General features: G+C 35.2%; 3 protein-coding genes across 4 annotated transcripts; 2 read left to right on the forward strand and 1 right to left on the reverse strand.

Annotated features, from left to right (window-relative positions):
* Positions 1 to 248: 248 nt before the first annotated feature.
* LOC132283377 (uncharacterized) lies at positions 249 to 1,261 on the reverse strand. Its single transcript, XM_059785316.1, has 3 exons — positions 943 to 1,261; positions 601 to 722; positions 249 to 493 (listed from the first exon to the last, which is right to left on the reverse strand). The coding sequence occupies exons 1-3, from the start codon at positions 1,093 to 1,095 to the stop codon at positions 361 to 363; spliced, it is 408 nt and encodes a 135-aa protein (XP_059641299.1). The 5' UTR covers positions 1,096 to 1,261; the 3' UTR covers positions 249 to 360.
* Positions 1,262 to 5,011: 3,750 nt separating this feature from the next.
* Positions 5,012 to 9,149, forward strand: LOC132284956 (uncharacterized). Its single transcript, XM_059787101.1, has 5 exons — positions 5,012 to 5,585; positions 5,676 to 6,234; positions 6,822 to 7,335; positions 7,412 to 7,493; positions 8,801 to 9,149. The coding sequence occupies exons 1-5, from the start codon at positions 5,529 to 5,531 to the stop codon at positions 9,023 to 9,025; spliced, it is 1,437 nt and encodes a 478-aa protein (XP_059643084.1). The 5' UTR covers positions 5,012 to 5,528; the 3' UTR covers positions 9,026 to 9,149.
* Positions 9,150 to 10,910: 1,761 nt separating this feature from the next.
* Positions 10,911 to 18,667, forward strand: LOC132283713 (proteasome subunit alpha type-5). 2 transcript variants are annotated; one of them, XM_059785713.1, is made up of 10 exons: positions 10,911 to 11,039; positions 11,209 to 11,248; positions 11,373 to 11,454; positions 11,603 to 11,683; positions 12,440 to 12,553; positions 12,640 to 12,741; positions 14,040 to 14,098; positions 17,789 to 17,891; positions 18,156 to 18,221; positions 18,330 to 18,667. In XM_059785713.1, exons 2-10 carry the CDS (start codon positions 11,235 to 11,237, stop codon positions 18,420 to 18,422), a joined length of 714 nt encoding a protein of 237 aa, XP_059641696.1. In that variant the 5' UTR covers positions 10,911 to 11,039; positions 11,209 to 11,234; the 3' UTR covers positions 18,423 to 18,667. The 2 variants fall into 2 exon arrangements, with proteins under 2 accessions (XP_059641696.1, XP_059641697.1); XM_059785714.1 differs by having other exon boundaries at positions 10,944 to 10,984.
* Positions 18,668 to 19,545: the final 878 nt, after the last annotated feature.

The following is a 19,545-nucleotide window of genomic DNA, read 5'->3' on the forward strand; positions in this document are numbered from 1 at the left end:
CACATGTACAAGTTTCACTGAGAGAATGAACATTTCTGAACGTGATATGTTTGGCATTATATGTGATGAGCATTTCAGAGCATATAATGATTGTGAAGCTTTAAACATGTCTGTTCCAAACCAGCAACTGTTTTTCAACAATTAGGTAGCAATAGCAAGTGTAATCTGAGTCATGGTGCATTTTTTTTCAGTTGAGCCAAGACTTTCTGACTATATAATTGACTCTCGTAATTGGTCCAAACAACATATTAGGCGAAATTAATGTTTACAATATATCATTAGAAGAAAGCCTGTCTTTACATGATATATAGTGCACATATATATATATATATATAAGCATAGAGATTATACATGTATTTATTAGTAGAACGTGTTGAAACCATTCCAGTTGAAGTCTTTTTGCCCACCAACACCTTTGCCATTATGGTCAAGATCAACATCTTCAGCAATTTGAAGCCAGCACTTTTGCAGAAGATCAATAATGTCAGCATCTCTGAACTCAGCGAACAGTTTGCAAAAACCACTAGTTAGACAGACAGAGGATGGATCAAATCAAAAACTATGTAGGATATGCTAATTTGTGTTGGGACATGGTAGTACCTTGGATTACATGCCATTATTGAAAATTGTTGAAGACGAGGGCCCTCGTCGAACCCTTCACATGTTATCTCCCCCTTCACATCTCTGTAACATATGATACCCTTGGACTGATCTTCGAAAACCTTTCGGAAACCAATTATAAATTTAAAACGAATGAATTTTATTTATTTCTATATTTTGATCGAGAGTAAAAAATACAAAATTTGGACTAGGTAAGATTCAGATCTTGGGTCACAGATTTATTTATTTATTTTTTTAAAAATTTTTATTAGCATCACGAAGAAACAAATTAGAAATTAGACAAAGTTACAGAGGTGCACATTAAGAATAAGAAAAACATACCTTTTCCTTAAAGGAGGATCTGATCTGAAGTGAAAACGTTTTCTTAACTGAGATTTGATTCTGTGCAATCATCAGCACCCTAGTAACATGCTTCTTGATTGGGCAAGCTTTTTGAATTATCAGAGCAGGTGAAGAAGAGTATGTTGCAGCCATTTGATCTTATGCCGGGAAGATGATGATGAAGAAGAAGATGGTGTTTTTTTTTATATGATGTGGGGGCTTGAATGGCTATTTCTGGATTAGAAATATAGAGTTACTGGTTTGGTTTGTTTGTATTTAAAGTAAAAGTAGATATTAAATTGAAGGCACCGATGATAGGCATGTCTTATCATATGGTGCATTATATAGGTGATTATATGTTAGGTGGGACCATCTAACTTATCTTCTACCTGTAGTTGCTGATGAATCCTCCTTAGTCATCTGGTTGGCTCATGAGATGGAATGACTTTTTCTTTGAATAATTATTTAGGTCTACTAACTCTACTCTAAGGACTAAGCTGAACAAATTATTACTTGTTCTTTCAGGGAAGTGGCAAACTGAACTTACAACTACCCAAGTACACACATGCATATAGCTTTCAAGTTTGAACTCAAACTTCTATACAGAGATGGAATATATATATATATATATAATGAGAGAGAGAAGAGGGGTTTCCTGACAACTTGGCAGTGAGATTTTTTTATATTGAAAGTCCATCATACTACAGGGAACATGGAAAAAAAATGCAATGTACCATTGTTATTTATTATTGTTAATCACTTGAATGATTGTGTGGCCTAATCAGTGGGTTACTTAAAATAATAAGAAAGCATATGTTGTGATTTGAAGAGATTGTTTCGTTGTCAATGTTGAGCAACACGCAACACATTTTTTATATACCAGATTACCAACCTGTATTCTCCTTATTCATAGATGTGTACATTTTTAATTATCCAATTATTTTAAATTCATGTCATTTCTTAGCTGTACTTATAATGCTATGTCATTAATGTCATCAATCAATTATAATGTATTTATTTTCACTTGTCGTGGTGTCGGTGCTCCCTATTATTACTCTTCACCGAAAGCAAAAGGAAGTGCTGTCTCTGTTGGAAAAAAGGTGTGTTGGCCTCACCTATCATTAAAGTCCCAAGGTCTTCAGCTCTATAAATGAAACCCTTGGTCTGCAGAAGAAGGGGTCCAACACCATTAAAAGCTTCCAAGCTTGCACACTCAATTTAGTTACCAATTCACTTCACTTGTTTTGTTTAGTTTGATTTAGTTCAAACACTAGTATTGTACTCTCTCACTAATTATAACAAAGCAAACTAACATTAATTGACCATTTGCTTGGACACTGATAAGTTACTCAAAATTTCAGTGGTTTGTGAAGTGGGAAGTTGAGAGTCGGAGTCTTGATGTTTTGTATAATTTCAGGTTAAATTAGAATCAAACTGATTTTATTAATTTTTAAAAAATTAAGTCGAAACTGAAATCAAATTCGTTACACCTTATAATAAAACTAAATTGTAAAAGATCGATTCGATTCTAAACCACAGTTATGGAATTTGAAGAATTTTCTAAAAAAAAAAAATTAATGTAATAACACTATTAAAGGTTGTCAATATAGTAGTGCCTTAATTGAATGCAAAAAAATTGAGAGTAGAAATATTAGATTATATAACATTAAATGAAAATTATTGGGTGGTACTGATAAACACTGTTAAGTGTTAATATTAAAACATAACATTGAATGTATAAAATTTTTCATAATGAGAATACAACAAGGTCTCTCCAAACAGAGACATGTAAACTATATAGCCTTATGTTATATTTTATATTATATATATATATATATATATATAGTTTACGTTTTAGTTCGGTATTAATTGACCTGGAACTAGAACTGAACCGTAAATTAATGATTCTTTATTTTGCAAACCAAAATCAGAACCTCAATTTTTCTATAATTCGTTTTGATTCCTTACCTTTTTTTTTTTTTTGTAGATATAAAAGACTTTGCATTAGTAATAATTAAATTTTTTGGGCCGGGCCACAACCTGTTTACGACTTAGGCGAATGTTCCATTAGCAATATATATTAAAGTTGATATTGAAATCTGATATTGGGCCAGGCGGCCCAGGCTATAAAATACTACATTAGAACCCAAGACGAAACAGATTAGCCCAAAATGATATCCCTCTTAAAGAAGGAATCATGGGCTCCTCGCTCATCACCAAGAAGATTTTTCTCTTTATTTTCTTTTTCAAAAAGATTCAATCATTCAAAAATCTTTTTGTTGGAAATTAAACTTAGATATATTTTTTTAAACCTCTAACAAGTGAAGTAAATGATATAGGATATATTATATAGGTTCATATAGGAAATCAGTGGCAGATTTTTCGATACTCAAGTAGATTAGTGCCTCTGGTGAATTTTGAAATGTTAGGTTTTGACTCTCTACATTATTAAGAATTTTTTTTTTTTTTTTGATAAAAAAGTGTACAAAAAAATATATTGGTCTACCTCTTGTTAGTGGTTTTCGATCATAATATATATATATATATATATATCAATCAATCAAGAATTACACACTTCTACTAGTTGCAAAAATGTATAAACAAGAATAACTGTTTACAAGCAATTTTTGGATCCATTGGAGGAAAGCTGTAATAATTCAATACATACGCTGTCATGTAACAAACAAACACCACTCTTATTAGGGTTGAAGGATAAGCTGACAGATCCGAGTCCGAATGTAACATAGACAAAAATTGACGTTGCACCAGCATTTAGCTAGTATCATATGGTAAATTCTCATGTTACTTCCAAGGTTCAAGTTTCAATATTTTTCCAAGACTTCACTTACATTATAATGAAAGCTTACAATTGTGCTGATCGAGCATTCAAATTAATACATTATCTACACATTTATATGTTGTCATTATCTACGCATTTACTTCCAATGTTCAATAAAAAGAAAATATTCAAGTCTTTATTTTTTTTGTTAAATTATATTGGACAAATTATATATAGATAAACCTTTATTATTTTAATATCTCTTGAAATTTGGCGCATACTCAACAACCCTCCAGCATTTTTTTATGGGCATACTTATTGACCAAATTTTATAAAATGACAATTTTGTCCTTTCCTTTGTATGAAAATTTTGCGTGAATATCATGTCATAACTGACTTTTCATACTCAAAGTCACATTCACCAACTGTCGGATAGGGTTTAGGAAATATCAAACTAATTTGTCAAAACTTTAAAAAAGATTAGTGTAATTTACCTTATTTTTTTTTTATTTTTTATTTTTTCAACACGTCCAAAGTTTTACTTTGACACACCATACTCAAGATCTCTGCTTTTACCACCTTGCACTTCCTATAAGATTTACAGATGGCATTATTATGATATTCAAAATTTAATACACATCCCACAAACATCACATATTGCATCACATTTACATTCCCATCATAATAATAATAATAATAATAATAATAATAAGAAGGAGGAGGAGGGGGAGGAGGAGGAGGAGGATATTATTTATCATTCATTGGGATTAATAAGCATCACTCAGTCTCACTCTGTACAAAGTAATGAATCTAAAAACTTGATTCTACAAGCATGACTCTATAAACCTTAAAACCATCACATTGTTTAGCATGTGCCTTGATTGTCCATGAAAAATAATTGTAATTGCAACATTAATGTAGCACGGGAACAATAAGGCATGTACAATAGCTACCACGTTAATGCACCATGAGAGCATTAAGGATATGTAGAAGCCCAATAGGAATCAGAATAAACAAACAAAAATCCTTTTTTTTTTTTTTTTTTTTTATTATTATAAATTTTGCCTAAGCAAGTTCAGACACATGAGAAATTATTACATGGGAATATCATTGATCACAAACTTACATGATTAACAATTAAATGTGTCAATTTTATATCAAAGTTTTACTTATATATATATTTAGTAATAATTTCAAACTATATAATAATTTCTCCTTCATACATCATATATGTATGTACGTGTGTAAATATATATATATATATATATATATATATTATTTTTTGTTTTTTTTTAATTATTCGTCTAGTAAATTGTGACGAGTAGTATATTGAAATGGGTTAATTAGAAAGGGTTTATTACATTGATTTATGAATTGTCTATATAGGAGTACCATGATTTTCCAATTCCGAGCAGAGCCATAATCCTCTCTAGACTAATGAGTGCCTTTCTCACCTCCCCAAGGGAGACTCTTCTTTTTATGAAGTACCATTTCGTCTCCTTCCTCATCCATTACAAACAAGGTAGGACTATATTACTGTAGTTTCATTTTTTAAGGTAGAGCTCATGGATCGTTCCTCATTATAACCTATGGTTGAACAGTGTTTTGGACCATAGTTTCCTAGGGGTCAATGCTTTTTTCCTACTTCAGCTCTACTGCATTACTGTTCAACTGTCCTGAGAGTGTCACTTTCTCAAGAAAGAGAGAGAGAGTTTCATTTCATGACAAAAAAATGAAATACAACAACAAGAGATAGATTCCTCTATAGTCTGGCCTCAAATCAGTGATCCATTCAAAGCTCACAATTATGGATCTCACAACCCCAAAATATTTTGAAGATCCAACCTTGTTTGCATCCCATCTGGTAAACAAAATGCCTCATTCAGATTTTTGTTTATAGGTTTTGTTTTGCTTTATATAACTTTTGTGTTGTTTTTGGGTGTTTGTGAATCAGGAACCACCATTAGAGGGAAAAAGTGGATTCTACAAGAACCCTTTTGCTGATACATTCCCAGACCCACTATGCAAGCTCAATCTCAAAGAAACATCTGAGTTTGTCAAGTCATTCCCAATGGCAAGCAGTGGCCAAGAAAGAGGCTTTCTTGATGTTTCAGCTCAGAGGATGAGAGAGGGGATGAGTTCAGTCACAAAGAGGCATGTGGAGGCTCCTTCAACACCTGGTAGACCTATTTTCAGCTTCAGTGTTGCCAATCTCTCAAGAAAGACCCAACCTTCAAAGTGGGATGATGCAGAGAGGTGGCTTATCAGTAGTAGTTCTTGTCAGGACTCACCTGCTCATCACCATGGCTTGAAGCTACTAGAGTCCTCAAAAATGGCCAAACAATGTGATGGGCACAACAAGCATGAGGTCATTGCAGAGAAATCAAGAGTTACAGAGGAAAAGGTCTCAAAGGTAGTTTCAAGCCTTCAAGGGCCTTTATCTTTGGACCATCATCATAACTCAGCCAGAGCTTTCAATGGGGTTTCAGCTTCAGCAGAGGTACTTCTAAAAGGTTAGGACCCTTTCCCCAACTTTGGCCCCTATGTGGTCCACCACTATCATAGTGTCTCTCTTTTTGTCTTCTAAAAGGCTTCTACAAACTTTTTTTTAACTTTGCCTCACTTGTTTGATTTAGGTTTCTTAGTACTTCTGATCAATGTGAAGTGTGCATTTACTTTTGATACTGTTTCGCTAGCATGCTTCTATGAGATGAAGCCACTGCAATTTTTTTTCTTTTTTTTTTTTGCTTTCAAAAAGCAAGAATTGCAATTTTTTGGCTTCCAAAAGCACTTGGAAGTTTTCCCCCAAAAGTACTCATTTTTATTCAAACTCAATTTCTGTTACTCATTGGAGGTTATTAATCTTGAACAAGAGTCAAGTGGAAGCACTTCTCTTGATCTTATGAGATGAAGCTACTGCAAATTTTTGCTTTCAAAAAGCAAGAATTGCAATTTTTTCTTGCTTTCAAAAGCACTTGGAAATTTTTCCCCAAAAGAAATCATTCTTGTTCAAATTCAATTGCTGTTACTCATTGGAAGTTGACTTGCAGTTTGAGATTAAAATACCCACAATCTTGAACAACGGATTTTGATACTGTAGATAAGTTCACAAATGAGGAAGAACCCATCGTGCCCAAATTTAGATGCTCAGAGCCCATGAAAGAAGTGTTTCTGTTTGGAAACTCAGCAGACAAGTCCATGAAAGATGCAGCCACAGAGGTGGTTCATGATATTAAACACAGAGACATTGGAACGGAGATGACTCCTCTCGGCAGCTCCACCACTTCGAGATGCCACACGCCGATCAAGAACTCGTCGCCGGCGCGTCACAACACGCCAGCTAACAGGTCAGGCCCGTTGGCCCTGACGAGCTCCAGTAGTATTAACAACAGTACCATTGACATTACAGAGTTGCAAGAGTGCCATTTAGCTAAGCTACAGCTTGGGACACAATTCGATTCCGTCACAACCAATTGGAGCTCGAGGGAAGAGGAGGAAGAGGACATATCAAAGAGCTTGAGACATTTTGAAATGAGCAATGAGTGCAGGAAAAGTGTCTCGGAGTCTAGAACTTGTGCATGGGAGGAAGAGGAAAGGACTAAGTTCTGCCAAAGGTAAATGGGCTTTGCATTTCTGCATTTATCTTATTTTCTACATTGTGTTGGGTACAAATTGTGATTAGAATTACAGGTACCAGAGAGAAGAAGCCAAAATTCAAGCTTGGGTGAACCTACAAAGTGCTAAAGCAGAAGCTCAATCAAGAAAGCTTGAGGTAAGATTTTTTATCAACCCCTTCTCCTTTTTAGGTCTCTTTTTCTGGCTTCAAATTCCACAGTATTAGTGTTTCAACTAGTATATAAATCAACTATCATCAACATTTTCTTCGCGATAGAAACACATTTATCATAAACATAAATTTGGATGACTGCCTTGAGTCCTTGAGAGACTCTGTTACTTCTCGATTTAATTTGTTGTACGCATCAATAGCAACCAAAAAGCGTACACTAGAGGATCCGGACTCGGCCTCCAAATGTTATATTCAAAGTAGTTTTCTCTTCTATTTATTACTAGTAATTGAACAAACAGGCTATGCGCATATCCTATGTTCCACGGACATGACTTAGCCTCCCTAGTTTTTAGTATTTTGCTCTTATTTTATAGGTTAAATAGTATTCATTCATCCTTACAAAATTGTATAATAACAGGATGTTTTATATACAGTTATACAATGAATTCGAATCGTCAAACGTGTCAAATACATGTCCATACTCCATATCCGTATTCAACTATCTCAGTGCGCTTGAGATAGGTATTTCACTCGTGTAGAAGGGGGGTCCATGTTGATTAAATATTGTGATAGAGTTTCATTAAAAAGGGTCTATATTGCGTATAGAATTAATTATTAGTAGTAATCTCAATCCCAGAACTCACTAGTTTGGAATCTTGGATATATCTATCTAGTGGCTGAATTATGCTGACTAAATCTGGAAGGCAATGTTGGCTTCATCCTCCTCGAGCCACCCGCAGAACAGCTCTCAAACACTCCTTCCCTTTTATTTTCTTTTGTGGTCCAACCTCTATTTGAGTGTCATCCTCAACCCAATGGGCATTAAAAAATATGCTTTCACACTTAAGAAGGCAAGAAAAGTCATTCAAGAACATACTTTTTTATACCTTATGCAATAAACAAGTGTTATAGTTGTAAACCCATGTGAGGGTCGTGCAATGACAAAATCTTAGGGAATAGGGAAGATTTATTATACTTGAAATTTGAATTTGCAATTCCTTCCTAATAGATGAAAACAATGATTGCTCTAGATTAAGAGTTGTGAGTGTGTGACTTTGTTTGTACACCACCTTTGGTTCCCAAGTGAGGTGTTGGTAATGAAAGTGGAGTGAAAATGAGGCTACCCAAGTGATAAGAAATTCATATTGGGACCAAATTCATAAAGATAATTAACATATAGTGATGAATTAGGACCCCCACTAGTTATGCTTTCGCGCCATTTTCATCTTCGTCCTCATCTGAATTAGCAGTCATCGGTTATTAGAATTGTTAAAAGTAGATGTCTTTTTCAGGTAAAAATCCAGAAGATGAGATCAAATTTGGAAGAGAAACTGATGAAGAGAATGGCAGTTGTTCATAGAAAAGCAGAGGACTGGAGAGCAACGGCGCAACAGCAACACTCTGAGCAGATTCAAAAGGCTACCGAGCAAGCGCTGAAGATAAAGAGCCAGCAAAACTCCCATTTCTCTGTAAACAGGTCTTGCGGTTGCTTCCCTTGTAATAACCATCACCACTAGAAAGTAGAAACCTGCTTTGTGTATCTCAAGTCTTGAGATGAGTACCATTTTTTTTTTTTGTTTTTTTTCTCTCAGAAACGATATCTTCTATAAATCTAATGAGAAATTCCTAACCTCAGGTTAAAGGGACCTAACAAAAAAAATTAAATAAAAAGGCCTTTTTGAATACTTCTATTGAAGGAATAGGGCTGAGAGATGCTCATACCTCAATTTTCAATAAAGATTTTAAAACAAGTTTGTCGCCAAGAAGCATGCTTGCTTCCTCCGGGTGTGATGGGACAAGCGTTTGGGAGCAGCTATGACCCTATGGCTTGTGTTGTCTGTTGTTACAGAATTGTATGGTGCTGAAACCAAAGAATGAGGTTGGTTTAGATCATGGAGATTTGCATTCACTGTTGGATTGTCCTGCTGCTGCTGCTAGTTTTGGTTTACCTACATTCAGAAGGGAGTTAGAGCTAGGCAGCAGCCTAGGCTCATTAGACATATGAATCTACAAAACCCTGTCTTGAAAGAAATTCTTAAATGTCTAAATTACTTGTGTAAAACCTTTTAAACAATTTTTTCCCCAACAATGGTGGCATTGAGTCTCTTAAAGTACTCAATAATCTACTGGCGGGCATATGCAATCCTCTCATCCTATATGTATCGGGCAATTACCAGACGCGCTAACCGAATTTAAACATCAGACCTCCAAACTGTAAAGTAGGAGAGTCTTTTAGCTGATAGACTATTCCATTGGGGTTAAACCCTTTGAACATTTAACCACTGGGAATATCCCATGCAACAGTTGGATGGCAGCAAAAGTGGGATGTGAAAGTAGTTTCTTTCTTTCTTTTGGGCTCATGATCCTTGACCCCCTTACTTGGAACCTCCCTCCAGATACATATATTGACAAATGGCTAAACAGAAGAGGTCATATGGAGGCAGAGAATAGAGATTCTCCCAAGAAAAGATAGATATGGAGTCAGCAGGACCCACATAATTTTTTCGCATACAGAAGGAAAAGCTTTCAATAAGTGCTGCAGACCCCTGTTGGTGTTGGATGGATGGGATCTCTCTCTCTTTTTCCCAATGCTGCGCTGCACTGCACTGCCATCAAATCTTAGTAAAGAGAAAAGATGCTGTGTGATGTTTTTTCATGCTAGAATGACTGAACCATGCTAATCAAACCAAACAAACAGAATCACAAAACTTTTTAAAAAGTGAATCCAATGGAATGCTGCATTCTTCCACTCTAAATTCAGAACCAAGTCTCATCAAGTGGACAATTCCAAAAAAAAAAATCAAATCAATAAACATTAGTCCACTTAGTATTTTCTTTTCTCTTCAAATTTCAAATGAATAGTTTGAGTGTTGCATAGTAATACCGTGAGTGTTTGTTTGTTTTTTTTTTTTTTTTTGGTAAATCCAATCCATACATTGTGGTTTAAAAAAACCGTTGCACGTGCATATTATGGAGGCATGTGACCTAGTGATCTCTCCAAGAGTATTATGGAAGTATTTATCAGAAAAATGTATATATATATATTATTCCTTTCTTTTTGTTTTTAATTATTCGTAAATCAATTATTTTCTTTTGTTTCCTTTTCCGCACATGGAGCCTAATGATACCTAATGAGAGTGAGTTGTACCTTGAGGCTTCCATTTATTATGTGAACCAAGATGGACTGTGTTTGGACCTCATAATTTGGATTGATATTTTCCCGGGCCTAAACCCAAACACGTATCAAGTGCATTAGGTTAGATTTGGGCCTTGTTTAGGTCTAGTCCATCTGGCTCCACATGCAGTGATAAGCTTGGGCCTTGGTGTTCTCTAATTTCAACCAGCCCGTAAAGAATCAAGTTCAACCCAGTTATCCGATATAACCCGAATAGCCGTCCCTCCCAGTCTTGCCTTGTCTCACAAGAAGGGTTAGTTCAGAAAAGCACATAGACACATAGCAGCAGAACAATCAAGCAGTACTACTCTCTCTCTCTCAAATCCCCAACTTTCTCTTTCATCGAACAATCACCGGTAGTGTATATCCCCATCTGATTACATACTTGAGATGATCATGAAATCAGTTCTTTGTTTCATTTTGCCCCTTTTGAGTTAATCGAATCAAATTGCTAAGATCTAAGAGATCGTGAATTAAAATTCTACATTTATATTTCTGATATGTTTAGTTGTTTTTTTATTGCAGATATTAAATTTCTATTTGAATTGAAGATGTTTCTCACAAGGTCAGTAATTTTGTACTGCAAATCTAGGGTTTATCTGATTCTCCTTGAGATCGCCGAAATATATCGAGTATAACTTATCTTGTTTGTTTTTTCCGCTAAATTTTCTTTGTGCGTGTGATTGAAGGACTGAATACGATAGAGGTGTCAATACATTTTCTCCAGAAGGTCGATTGTTTCAGGTTGAATATGCCATTGAGGCCATTAAGGTAACATCTACTCTCTCTGTATCTGTATGTGTGCATACTACAAACAAATTTTGATCTTTGTTCTAAATTAGCTGTTTTGCCCAGGATAAGTGGTATGGTTTTTGCACTAAATTGAAATATTTACTTCTGATTACTGTTGTCATTACAGCTGGGTTCCACCGCAATTGGGGTGAAGACAAAGGAAGGAGTTGTGCTTGCTGTTGAGAAGCGTATCACTTCACCACTCCTGGTCTGCCTGCTTTCTCTTTTGGCCTTATTTTTTAAATGCCTTCTTTTATGAGTAAGATCATTTTAACATGTTATGCTAGCTAAAAGTACACTATATAGCCTGCCTATTGTTGGAACTTCATCGTGATTTCATTTTTATCTGACTGAACTGATGGCCCATTTGTGTTTGTAACTCGACTGGTTGAGATAGGTCAGGTGTGCAAAATATGAATGAAGTGAAATGCTTCAGCTAACATGAATCTGGTTAAATGCTTCGTCAAACATGAGTCAAGTTTTGTGCAAATAATGTAATTGTTGGTCTGTACACAGTCTACCCCTTGCGACAATTTTGATTAACTGGGATCATAATAATGGCTTTTAAGTGAAAAAAGAAAACATTATGGTAGTGGCTAGAAAGGAACTGTTCCTTTTTTCTTTTTGGTGGGCGTGGGAGGGTGGGGGAGGGTTTGGGATCATAATTGCTGTGAAGTTGGAAAATGCATAGACGGTGGCAATAGGTGTGCAAAAAATTGTAAAGTTCCAGTTTCAGCTCATGTGATGGAGTCCCTATGCTGTAAATGTAAGTCAAACTTGTTTCGATTGTTCCACTGTGCCAGTGCAGTTAAGTTGTCTTTATTCAAAATTCTATATCTGTTGCAGTGTTGCTGAATTTAGAACTAGCTTTGTTCTTGTTGTCAACCGGATGCTTTGGTTAATATTGGATATTTGAAATGTTCCAACTTCTGCAGACAATTATTTTGTTTTAATTCTATCTCAGGAGCCCAGCAGTGTGGAGAAAATTATGGAAATTGATGATCATATTGGGTGTGCAATGAGTGGATTAATTGCTGATGCTCGTACACTTGTTGAACATGCACGAGTTGAAACTCAGGTAACCATCACCATCAGAAATATTGTTTTACTTTTATTTAGTAGTGTAATGCTGATAAATTAATGATTTATGATTTGTTTTGACAGAACCATAGATTCTCATATGGTGAGCCCATGACCGTTGAGTCCACTACACAAGCTCTGTGTGATCTGGCCCTGCGATTTGGTGAAGGGGATGAAGAATCTATGGTTAGCTATTACTGTTTATGATACTAATTGTTATTTTCATTCCCTTTTATGTTATTTAGTAATCAAATATTTTTTCTGCCTTCTGTTTTGTGTCTAACTGTTAAAACTTGTTTGATCCTTTCAACAATTGATTTTGTTTCTTTGCCATAATAAATTTTGGCATTTATCGGGCATGAAGTTTTTTTGGTTATTTAGGAACCTAAAAATGAATTGGTGGTTCACTGTCATACGTAATCCCGCCTTGTCATTCCTTTCATTACTAGGACAGTAGGACCAAGACTGTCCAATGAAAACATTGTTTACGCCTATGTCTAGCACCTCCTTAAGCCATTGGGTTGAACCAGATTACATTCTTGGGCTGTATATGATTTTCACTAGTTTATATAAGTTGGTAGAAATCTGCATATTTGACAATATCATCCGTTCCTTTTTATGAGTAGCTGATTTTGAACAAGAGGCCACCTGGTGGTTAAAATATATTATTTTTTCATGGGCATGATTGCTTTCTCATGATTTGGCAAGTGTTTGTTGTCTGAGTGAACTACTAGTCCATAATTATAAGTAAGCAGGAGCGAAGTCCCAGAGTGCCTCCTTGACAGCTGTGGTCATAGGATCAAGCCTAACATCTCAGCGATATGCATAGGGATGTATGTCTAGGGCTTTAGGAGAAAGAATGGCAATCTGGCAGCTGATGTCAGTTAGCAAATTACAATGCACTGATTGAAAAAGACCATCAATTTCTTTCTTTCTTTCTTTTTATTTATTTATTTTTATTTTAATCATTTTTCATTATCTGTATAATTTTTGGATATTTGCTTTTAGAAGTATTTTTTATTGGTAGTTTCGTCCGGGAACCATTATAAAACTGTAATGCACACATGTTTGTTTAGAAGATTGATTATGCCAAATTCAAATTTTTTTGAGCTTTACTTGCTAATTGATTCTTGGGATTAAGCTTGAGATTTCTCTTTGTTCCCTTTTTTTTTTTTTCTTTTTCTTTTCATAGTCTACTTATCTGCTCTAAGATTGCCGTCATTTCTTCAAGTTTGTAGTGTTAAGAATTGATGTTGTACCAGGCACCTTTGTTATTCTTAATGCTTCAAAAGCAGTGTATATCAAATGGTTGCTTATATGATTTGTATGTAAAAATGTTTAGACATATTTCTATCGAATTTCATATTCTCCATCTGGTATTTATGTGCTGGTCTTGATGATTATGTCATTTTTATGTGCTGGTCTTGATGATTATGTCATTTTTATGTGCTTTCAAATGTTTGATTTATTGGGCTTCTTTGCAGTCTCGACCTTTTGGAGTATCTCTTCTCATTGCTGGTCATGATGAGAACGGACCTAGCCTGTAAGTATTAATCTGTTTCAAAATCTGATATCTTTATCTAAAAATTTGTTTCTAGATTATTGTAGCATTGGGTTTTAATTTTAGATATGCAAGCTGTTGTTTTCCCCCAATTTCCTTACTTCTACATCTTCTAGAAAGGTTCCCATGTTAATAAGATATAGGGTAAATTACACTCACCTCCCCTCTAGTTAGCTAAAAGTTCAAACTGCTCCCCTTGATTATTCAAAATATTGTTTACCTCCCTAAAACAAACGTCCGTCAGGGTCAGACACAGTCAAAGCTGTTAGATGATGATGTCAGCAATCTGAAACCAGGAAAACTCCATATTGCCCTTCAAATATATGTGAAAACCATTTGTCCATTAGGTGTTGTTTAAAATACAATTATATCCTCACGTGCTCCATTTCTCACTCCACTCCTGAACTTGCCATCTGCTCCTTTTGTATCTCTCATCTCCACCACTCCATTGCGATTACTTCCTCCCATTGTTACACCTCCTCACTTCTCTCTGCTCCACAGCCTCCACCACCACCACCTCTGTTCAATTTTGACAAATTTTGATTTTGGTTCTTCCTCTCCACCCCTCCACCTCCACCACCACCTCCCATAGCCACCACCCCCTACGCAATTTAAATATGAGAAATTTTGATTTGGGATTTTGGAATTTGATTCAAAGGAATTTTGACTTCTCTTTTGCAGCTTCTGGAGTTTCAATTTCTCATATATTTTTATATGGGTTGTTGAATTTAATTCTCAAACAATATGATTGGACATATCTGGGCTGGATGGTTGGGGATCGTTTCTAAGATTTTGTGTGAAGAGCCCATATGCACACACACCAATCATATAGCTTCAAAATGGGTTGAATGATTTTCTTTGTTTTCATCTATTTATAGTTGAATGTGTATATATGATGCACCCATGCGGGTCTCTTAGATACCCTGTACTTTAGTGTAGCCGTGAACACAAACCATAAATCAATTGAAAAGGAAAGTAAAAGAGACTTGATGAGTCAATTAAATGTGAGGATAAAACTAGCAGCTACATATATATGGCTGCATACATATATGTGTATATATACATATATTTTGGTCATTTTAAATGACGAAGAAATGAGGAAGAAGGGTAGAGATTGTGAAGTACAGATCATGAAAATTAACTGAAATGGATTTGAATAAACACCAACTGATTGTGAATTGTGAAGAAGAGGAGGTTGGGCTGTTGTTGCAGGTTATTGAGACATGACTTGGGCTTAATTTTTGCTAATGAGAAATTGTGAAGCACCATTTTTGAAACCATGTTTTATATATATATATATATATATATATATATATATATATATATATATAGTGTGTGTGTGTGTGAGAGAGAGAGAGAGAGAGACAGAAAGTAGGGTTAAAGTTGTGATGGAATGAAAAGAGCGTCAGATGGGTCTCTTAAACCATGTGATGGTGTGAGGTCTTTTGGTAAAATTGCCATGGTCCGTTAATTGACACATACATTTGTTTTAGGGGAGGTAAATGGTATTTCGAATAATTGAGGGCAGCCGTTGAGCTTTTAGCTTACTAGAGGCGAGGTGAGTGTAATTTACCCTAAGGTCTATTGCCTTTACTGGTATCCAGCCATTCATCAGGTTTTTGCAGGAAGCACACTTATTTTGTATCTGTAACACTAACACCATGAATACTCATTAACGCGGAAAACTATAGGTGCCTATGGTAACAAGTTAACTTCTTCGGAGTTGCCTTTACTGTTAGTTGTGTCATTGTCAGTAGCCAGTGCCAGGCCACTATTAAAACCTGGACTTTACTTCTGGAGCTATATCTTTGCACCATCTGCCGCTGCCCCTCAATTTTGCTTACCCTATCAATATTCACCTTACCATCTTTTACACGACCAATCCATCAATGTTAAGTTTCATTGGGGTACCTGGGAAGCTTCTATCCACCACAATAAGCTCTGTTGCCTTAGCAGTTGCTCAGTATTTGAATCGAAGGTGTCTGCTATTTCCCTGGTCTATCTGAATTTTTCATCAGCTGCGCACTTTTTTATTTGAATAATTCAAATAGCCTGTATATGTGTGATCAGTATCAACAAGGCATGTATCTGGAAGGAGGAGATACCACTGAGGACTCAAACCCTCAATATTCCATTTGGAAGGAGGAGATACCACTGAAGTGTAGGAAGCACAGATACTTTTATAAGGGCGATGTACCCCTATAATATCTGTGTCAGTGGATACCGAATACCGACACATCTTGGATATTTGCAAATATATGTCTGATACTTCCTAAATTTATCCATAAGTGTAAAATTATATATAAATTTTTTACTTCTAACGCATTGGATACTTCTCAGTCGATCAGGGTGTTTGATACTTAAGGATACATATTTAACAAGTCTTGAAAATTAAAATATGAACTTTTAAAAGTTATCATTGTATAGTTTAGATTTTCTTTTTTAAAAAAAGGTATTGAAATTATATCATGACTGTTTTAGTTCAAAATTTATCCATGCATTATATCTCTCAACTCTCAGCTTATTGTCATAATTTTTTATAAGAAAAGGTTAGTGGAACAAAATTATTATTTAAATTTATCCATAAATATATGGATATATATATATATATATAGTAATTTTTATACATATCTGTATTAATATAATATATACGTTGTCATGTGTTTGATGTATACATATCCTATTTTTTAAGAATTTTTTGTGTCGCCATATCTATATCATGTTGTCTCTGTATCCCGTATCCATGTCCAGGCTTCATAGACTTGTGCTGAGCTCTTGGTATCACATGTACAAGTTTGGTAACTTTCTTAATGTAATTTTTTTAGTTTTTTAATTGTTTCTTCCCTTGCTCCCGGGCTGAAGAGCAAGAGATCCGTGACTTGTCCAAAACCTGTTGGCCTGTTGGATCTCATCAGATAGTCTATGAGAAAAGCCACTTTAACCTTGTACCATTTGCTTTCCAAGATAGTGACACCTCCTGTGAAATAATATATTTTTGCCTTCTCTTTTGTTATCGCCGTTCACTTATTGGTACGGACAACTTTTCTCCAATTTCCTTGCTGGCTAGGCATTGTCCACAAGAAGCAGCCTCACTTGAAATTTCTCCTTCATCAGGCCCTAGATTGAACCATCAATTGTGTCCTTCAGTCCACAAGGCCTTTGTTGCTTTTCGATCCCGCACAAATTGTTCAACAATCCTTTATCCTTTAACAACACCTGTTGCTCTTTATCAAGCTAGTTTCATCCATTCATGGTTCTTTCTTCTGTGAAAAACCAATTAGTCTAATGAATTTTGGATATATATAGGGAAAATGCTATCTATAAGAATAACTTTGGATTGAAGGCCAATCTTTAATAGGCTTTCAACTTCAATTAGGTTGATCAAATTCATTTGTTGAATATTACTGTGAGACGTCCACTGCTCTTTGGTTTGGGGATAGGCTGAACAGCCTTTTAGAATGAACATGATATCATTTGGAAGGTGGTTTTATCTTTTTGGAAACCAGAAATTACCAGTCAAAGGAAGTTTCTTTTCCGACCATCCAATGAGATCTAATAATTTTTCATGAAAGCGCTCCATGCCTGGGAGCAAGAATATTATATATATATATGTGTGTGTGTGTGTGTTTTTTTCCCAGCTTGAAACTAAAAGGAAGAATGTTTGACACACAGATACTATACGGATCCATCTGGCACGTTCTGGCAATGTAATGCTAAAGCTATTGGTTCTGGCTCTGAAGGTGCTGACAGCTCGTTGCAGGAGCAATATAACAAGGTATGATATAGCATTTATTGTCTAAAAAATTGCACTCATTTTGGAGCTTGAAATTGGGAACTTGCGCAGGTGTTGATTGTTAGATTTGTAATAGTTTGCTTGGTAGCCATGAATAACTTCAGTTTTTCTATCCTTGCCACAATGGAAATTTTCTTTCAGTTATTGTTCCTTGCCTTAAACCCAGGACTAAAATGTTTTCCAAAGTATTGCTCTCTACATTTAGAAGTTGATGATTGTGATTTCCATTTGCTTTTTCGCTTGCAGGAGTTAACCCTTGAAGAAGCTGAAAAAATAGCTCTTTCCATTCTGAAGCAAGTTATGGAAGAAAAGGTAAGCTTCTCCATATTGCAATCTTCATCGTGTCAGCGGGCTCTACCTACTTTTTAATTGTGGTTTTACTAAAACATACCCGTAAATGAAATTGTTATTTGATCTCAGGTGACCCCAAATAACGTTGACATTGCAAAGGTCGCTCCGAGTTACCATCTGTACACCCCTTCTGAGGTTGAGGCTGTCATCAGTCGCCTATGAAAAGAGAACACCGTGAACAATTTCTATTCGACATCTGCTTTCCCATTTGTGCTAGTCATGCATGCACTTTGTATTAATTTGCTGGGTTATATTCTGCTTATTTCCTAGTATGGGATTTTACCAGAGAAACGTTTTTGATGCGTTTAATGGATATAATTACAATCTTATTCTCAAGTCAATGAACATGAAACTGTGTTGGAACATGATGCTAGATTGTGGCAAGTTCTCTTTTCGATTTTTTCTTATTCTATTTGTTGTTCTCAGAAAATCCTAAACCATCCGGGAGTCCAACTAAGGTGGTGGCTTTCATGGTATGTCTCTTGTTTACTACGGACCACAAGGCCCTTGGCAAGTCCTTAGTATGGAAGGACTTGAGCACTTCATCTCCCAAATATTTGAGGCCGAAACCTCTTTTGGAACAAGAAAATGAGAATTTTGGTCTTGGCAATGACAAATGATTCTCTATGGTGAAGATTATCGGAATTGTGACACACTTTTTGTGTCTTAATGAAGGGATATGTAATATCTGGACTTCAAAAAGTGGGAATGCGTCCTATAGACCAGTTAAATAGTCACTTAGAAAAATGGATAAGTTCCATATTGAAAATATATAACTTATGAAAATATTACTTCCTATGCCATTCTTCGGTTTATGAAAATATTACTTTCTAGGTCTCAAAATAAATGACGATCGTTAAAAGTTTAATCTTTTTTAAAGAGAATCATCATTTAATGCAATTACTTTGGGCAACAAATATTTTGGAACAATTCAAAATAAAAAGATGAATAAGAATTATGGAAGCTTTCCAATAGTCACCATCTAAGAAGTACGGTAACTTCTAGCTGTACTAGTGTCGGATACGGACATGTGTCCGACACTTCATATATATGTCCATAAATAAAAATTAATTTCATTATTTCGGATACTTCACCAACACTTTCTGAACACTTCGCCGACACTTCTATGACATTTCTAACACAAATCTACACAGTAATCTTGAAAATAATATGGACATTTCTAACACAAATCTACCTAGTAATATTGAAAATAATATGAATACTATCGTGACAAAGTAGTGAAATAATGGTATATATGATATAAAAATTATTACAACAATGACAT

Source organism: Cornus florida, unplaced genomic scaffold (assembly GCF_030987335.1).
Source record: "Cornus florida cultivar Cherokee Brave unplaced genomic scaffold, ASM3098733v1 CherokeeBrave_3.0.0_Hap2_Chr11, whole genome shotgun sequence".
Taxonomy (NCBI): Eukaryota; Viridiplantae; Streptophyta; class Magnoliopsida; order Cornales; family Cornaceae; genus Cornus; species Cornus florida.

Coding starts and splice junctions, on each gene's coding strand:
- LOC132283377 (XM_059785316.1), bottom strand. CDS start 1,095: ATGGCTGCAACATACTCTTCTTCACCTGCTCTGATAATTCAAAAAGCT. Junction 723..942: donor GATCCTCCTTTAAGGAAAAG/GTATGTTTTTCT, acceptor GGTTTCCGAAAG/GTTTTCGAAGATCAGTCCAA. Junction 494..600: donor ATAATGGCATGTAATCCAAG/GTACTACCATGT, acceptor CGCTGAGTTCAG/AGATGCTGACATTATTGATC.
- LOC132284956 (XM_059787101.1), top strand. CDS start 5,529: ATGGATCTCACAACCCCAAAATATTTTGAAGATCCAACCTTGTTTGCA. Junction 5,586..5,675: donor CCTTGTTTGCATCCCATCTG/GTAAACAAAATG, acceptor TTTGTGAATCAG/GAACCACCATTAGAGGGAAA. Junction 6,235..6,821: donor AGCAGAGGTACTTCTAAAAG/GTTAGGACCCTT, acceptor TTGATACTGTAG/ATAAGTTCACAAATGAGGAA.
- LOC132283713 (XM_059785713.1), top strand. Junction 11,684..12,439: donor GTATCACTTCACCACTCCTG/GTCTGCCTGCTT, acceptor ATTCTATCTCAG/GAGCCCAGCAGTGTGGAGAA. Junction 12,742..14,039: donor AAGGGGATGAAGAATCTATG/GTTAGCTATTAC, acceptor GCTTCTTTGCAG/TCTCGACCTTTTGGAGTATC.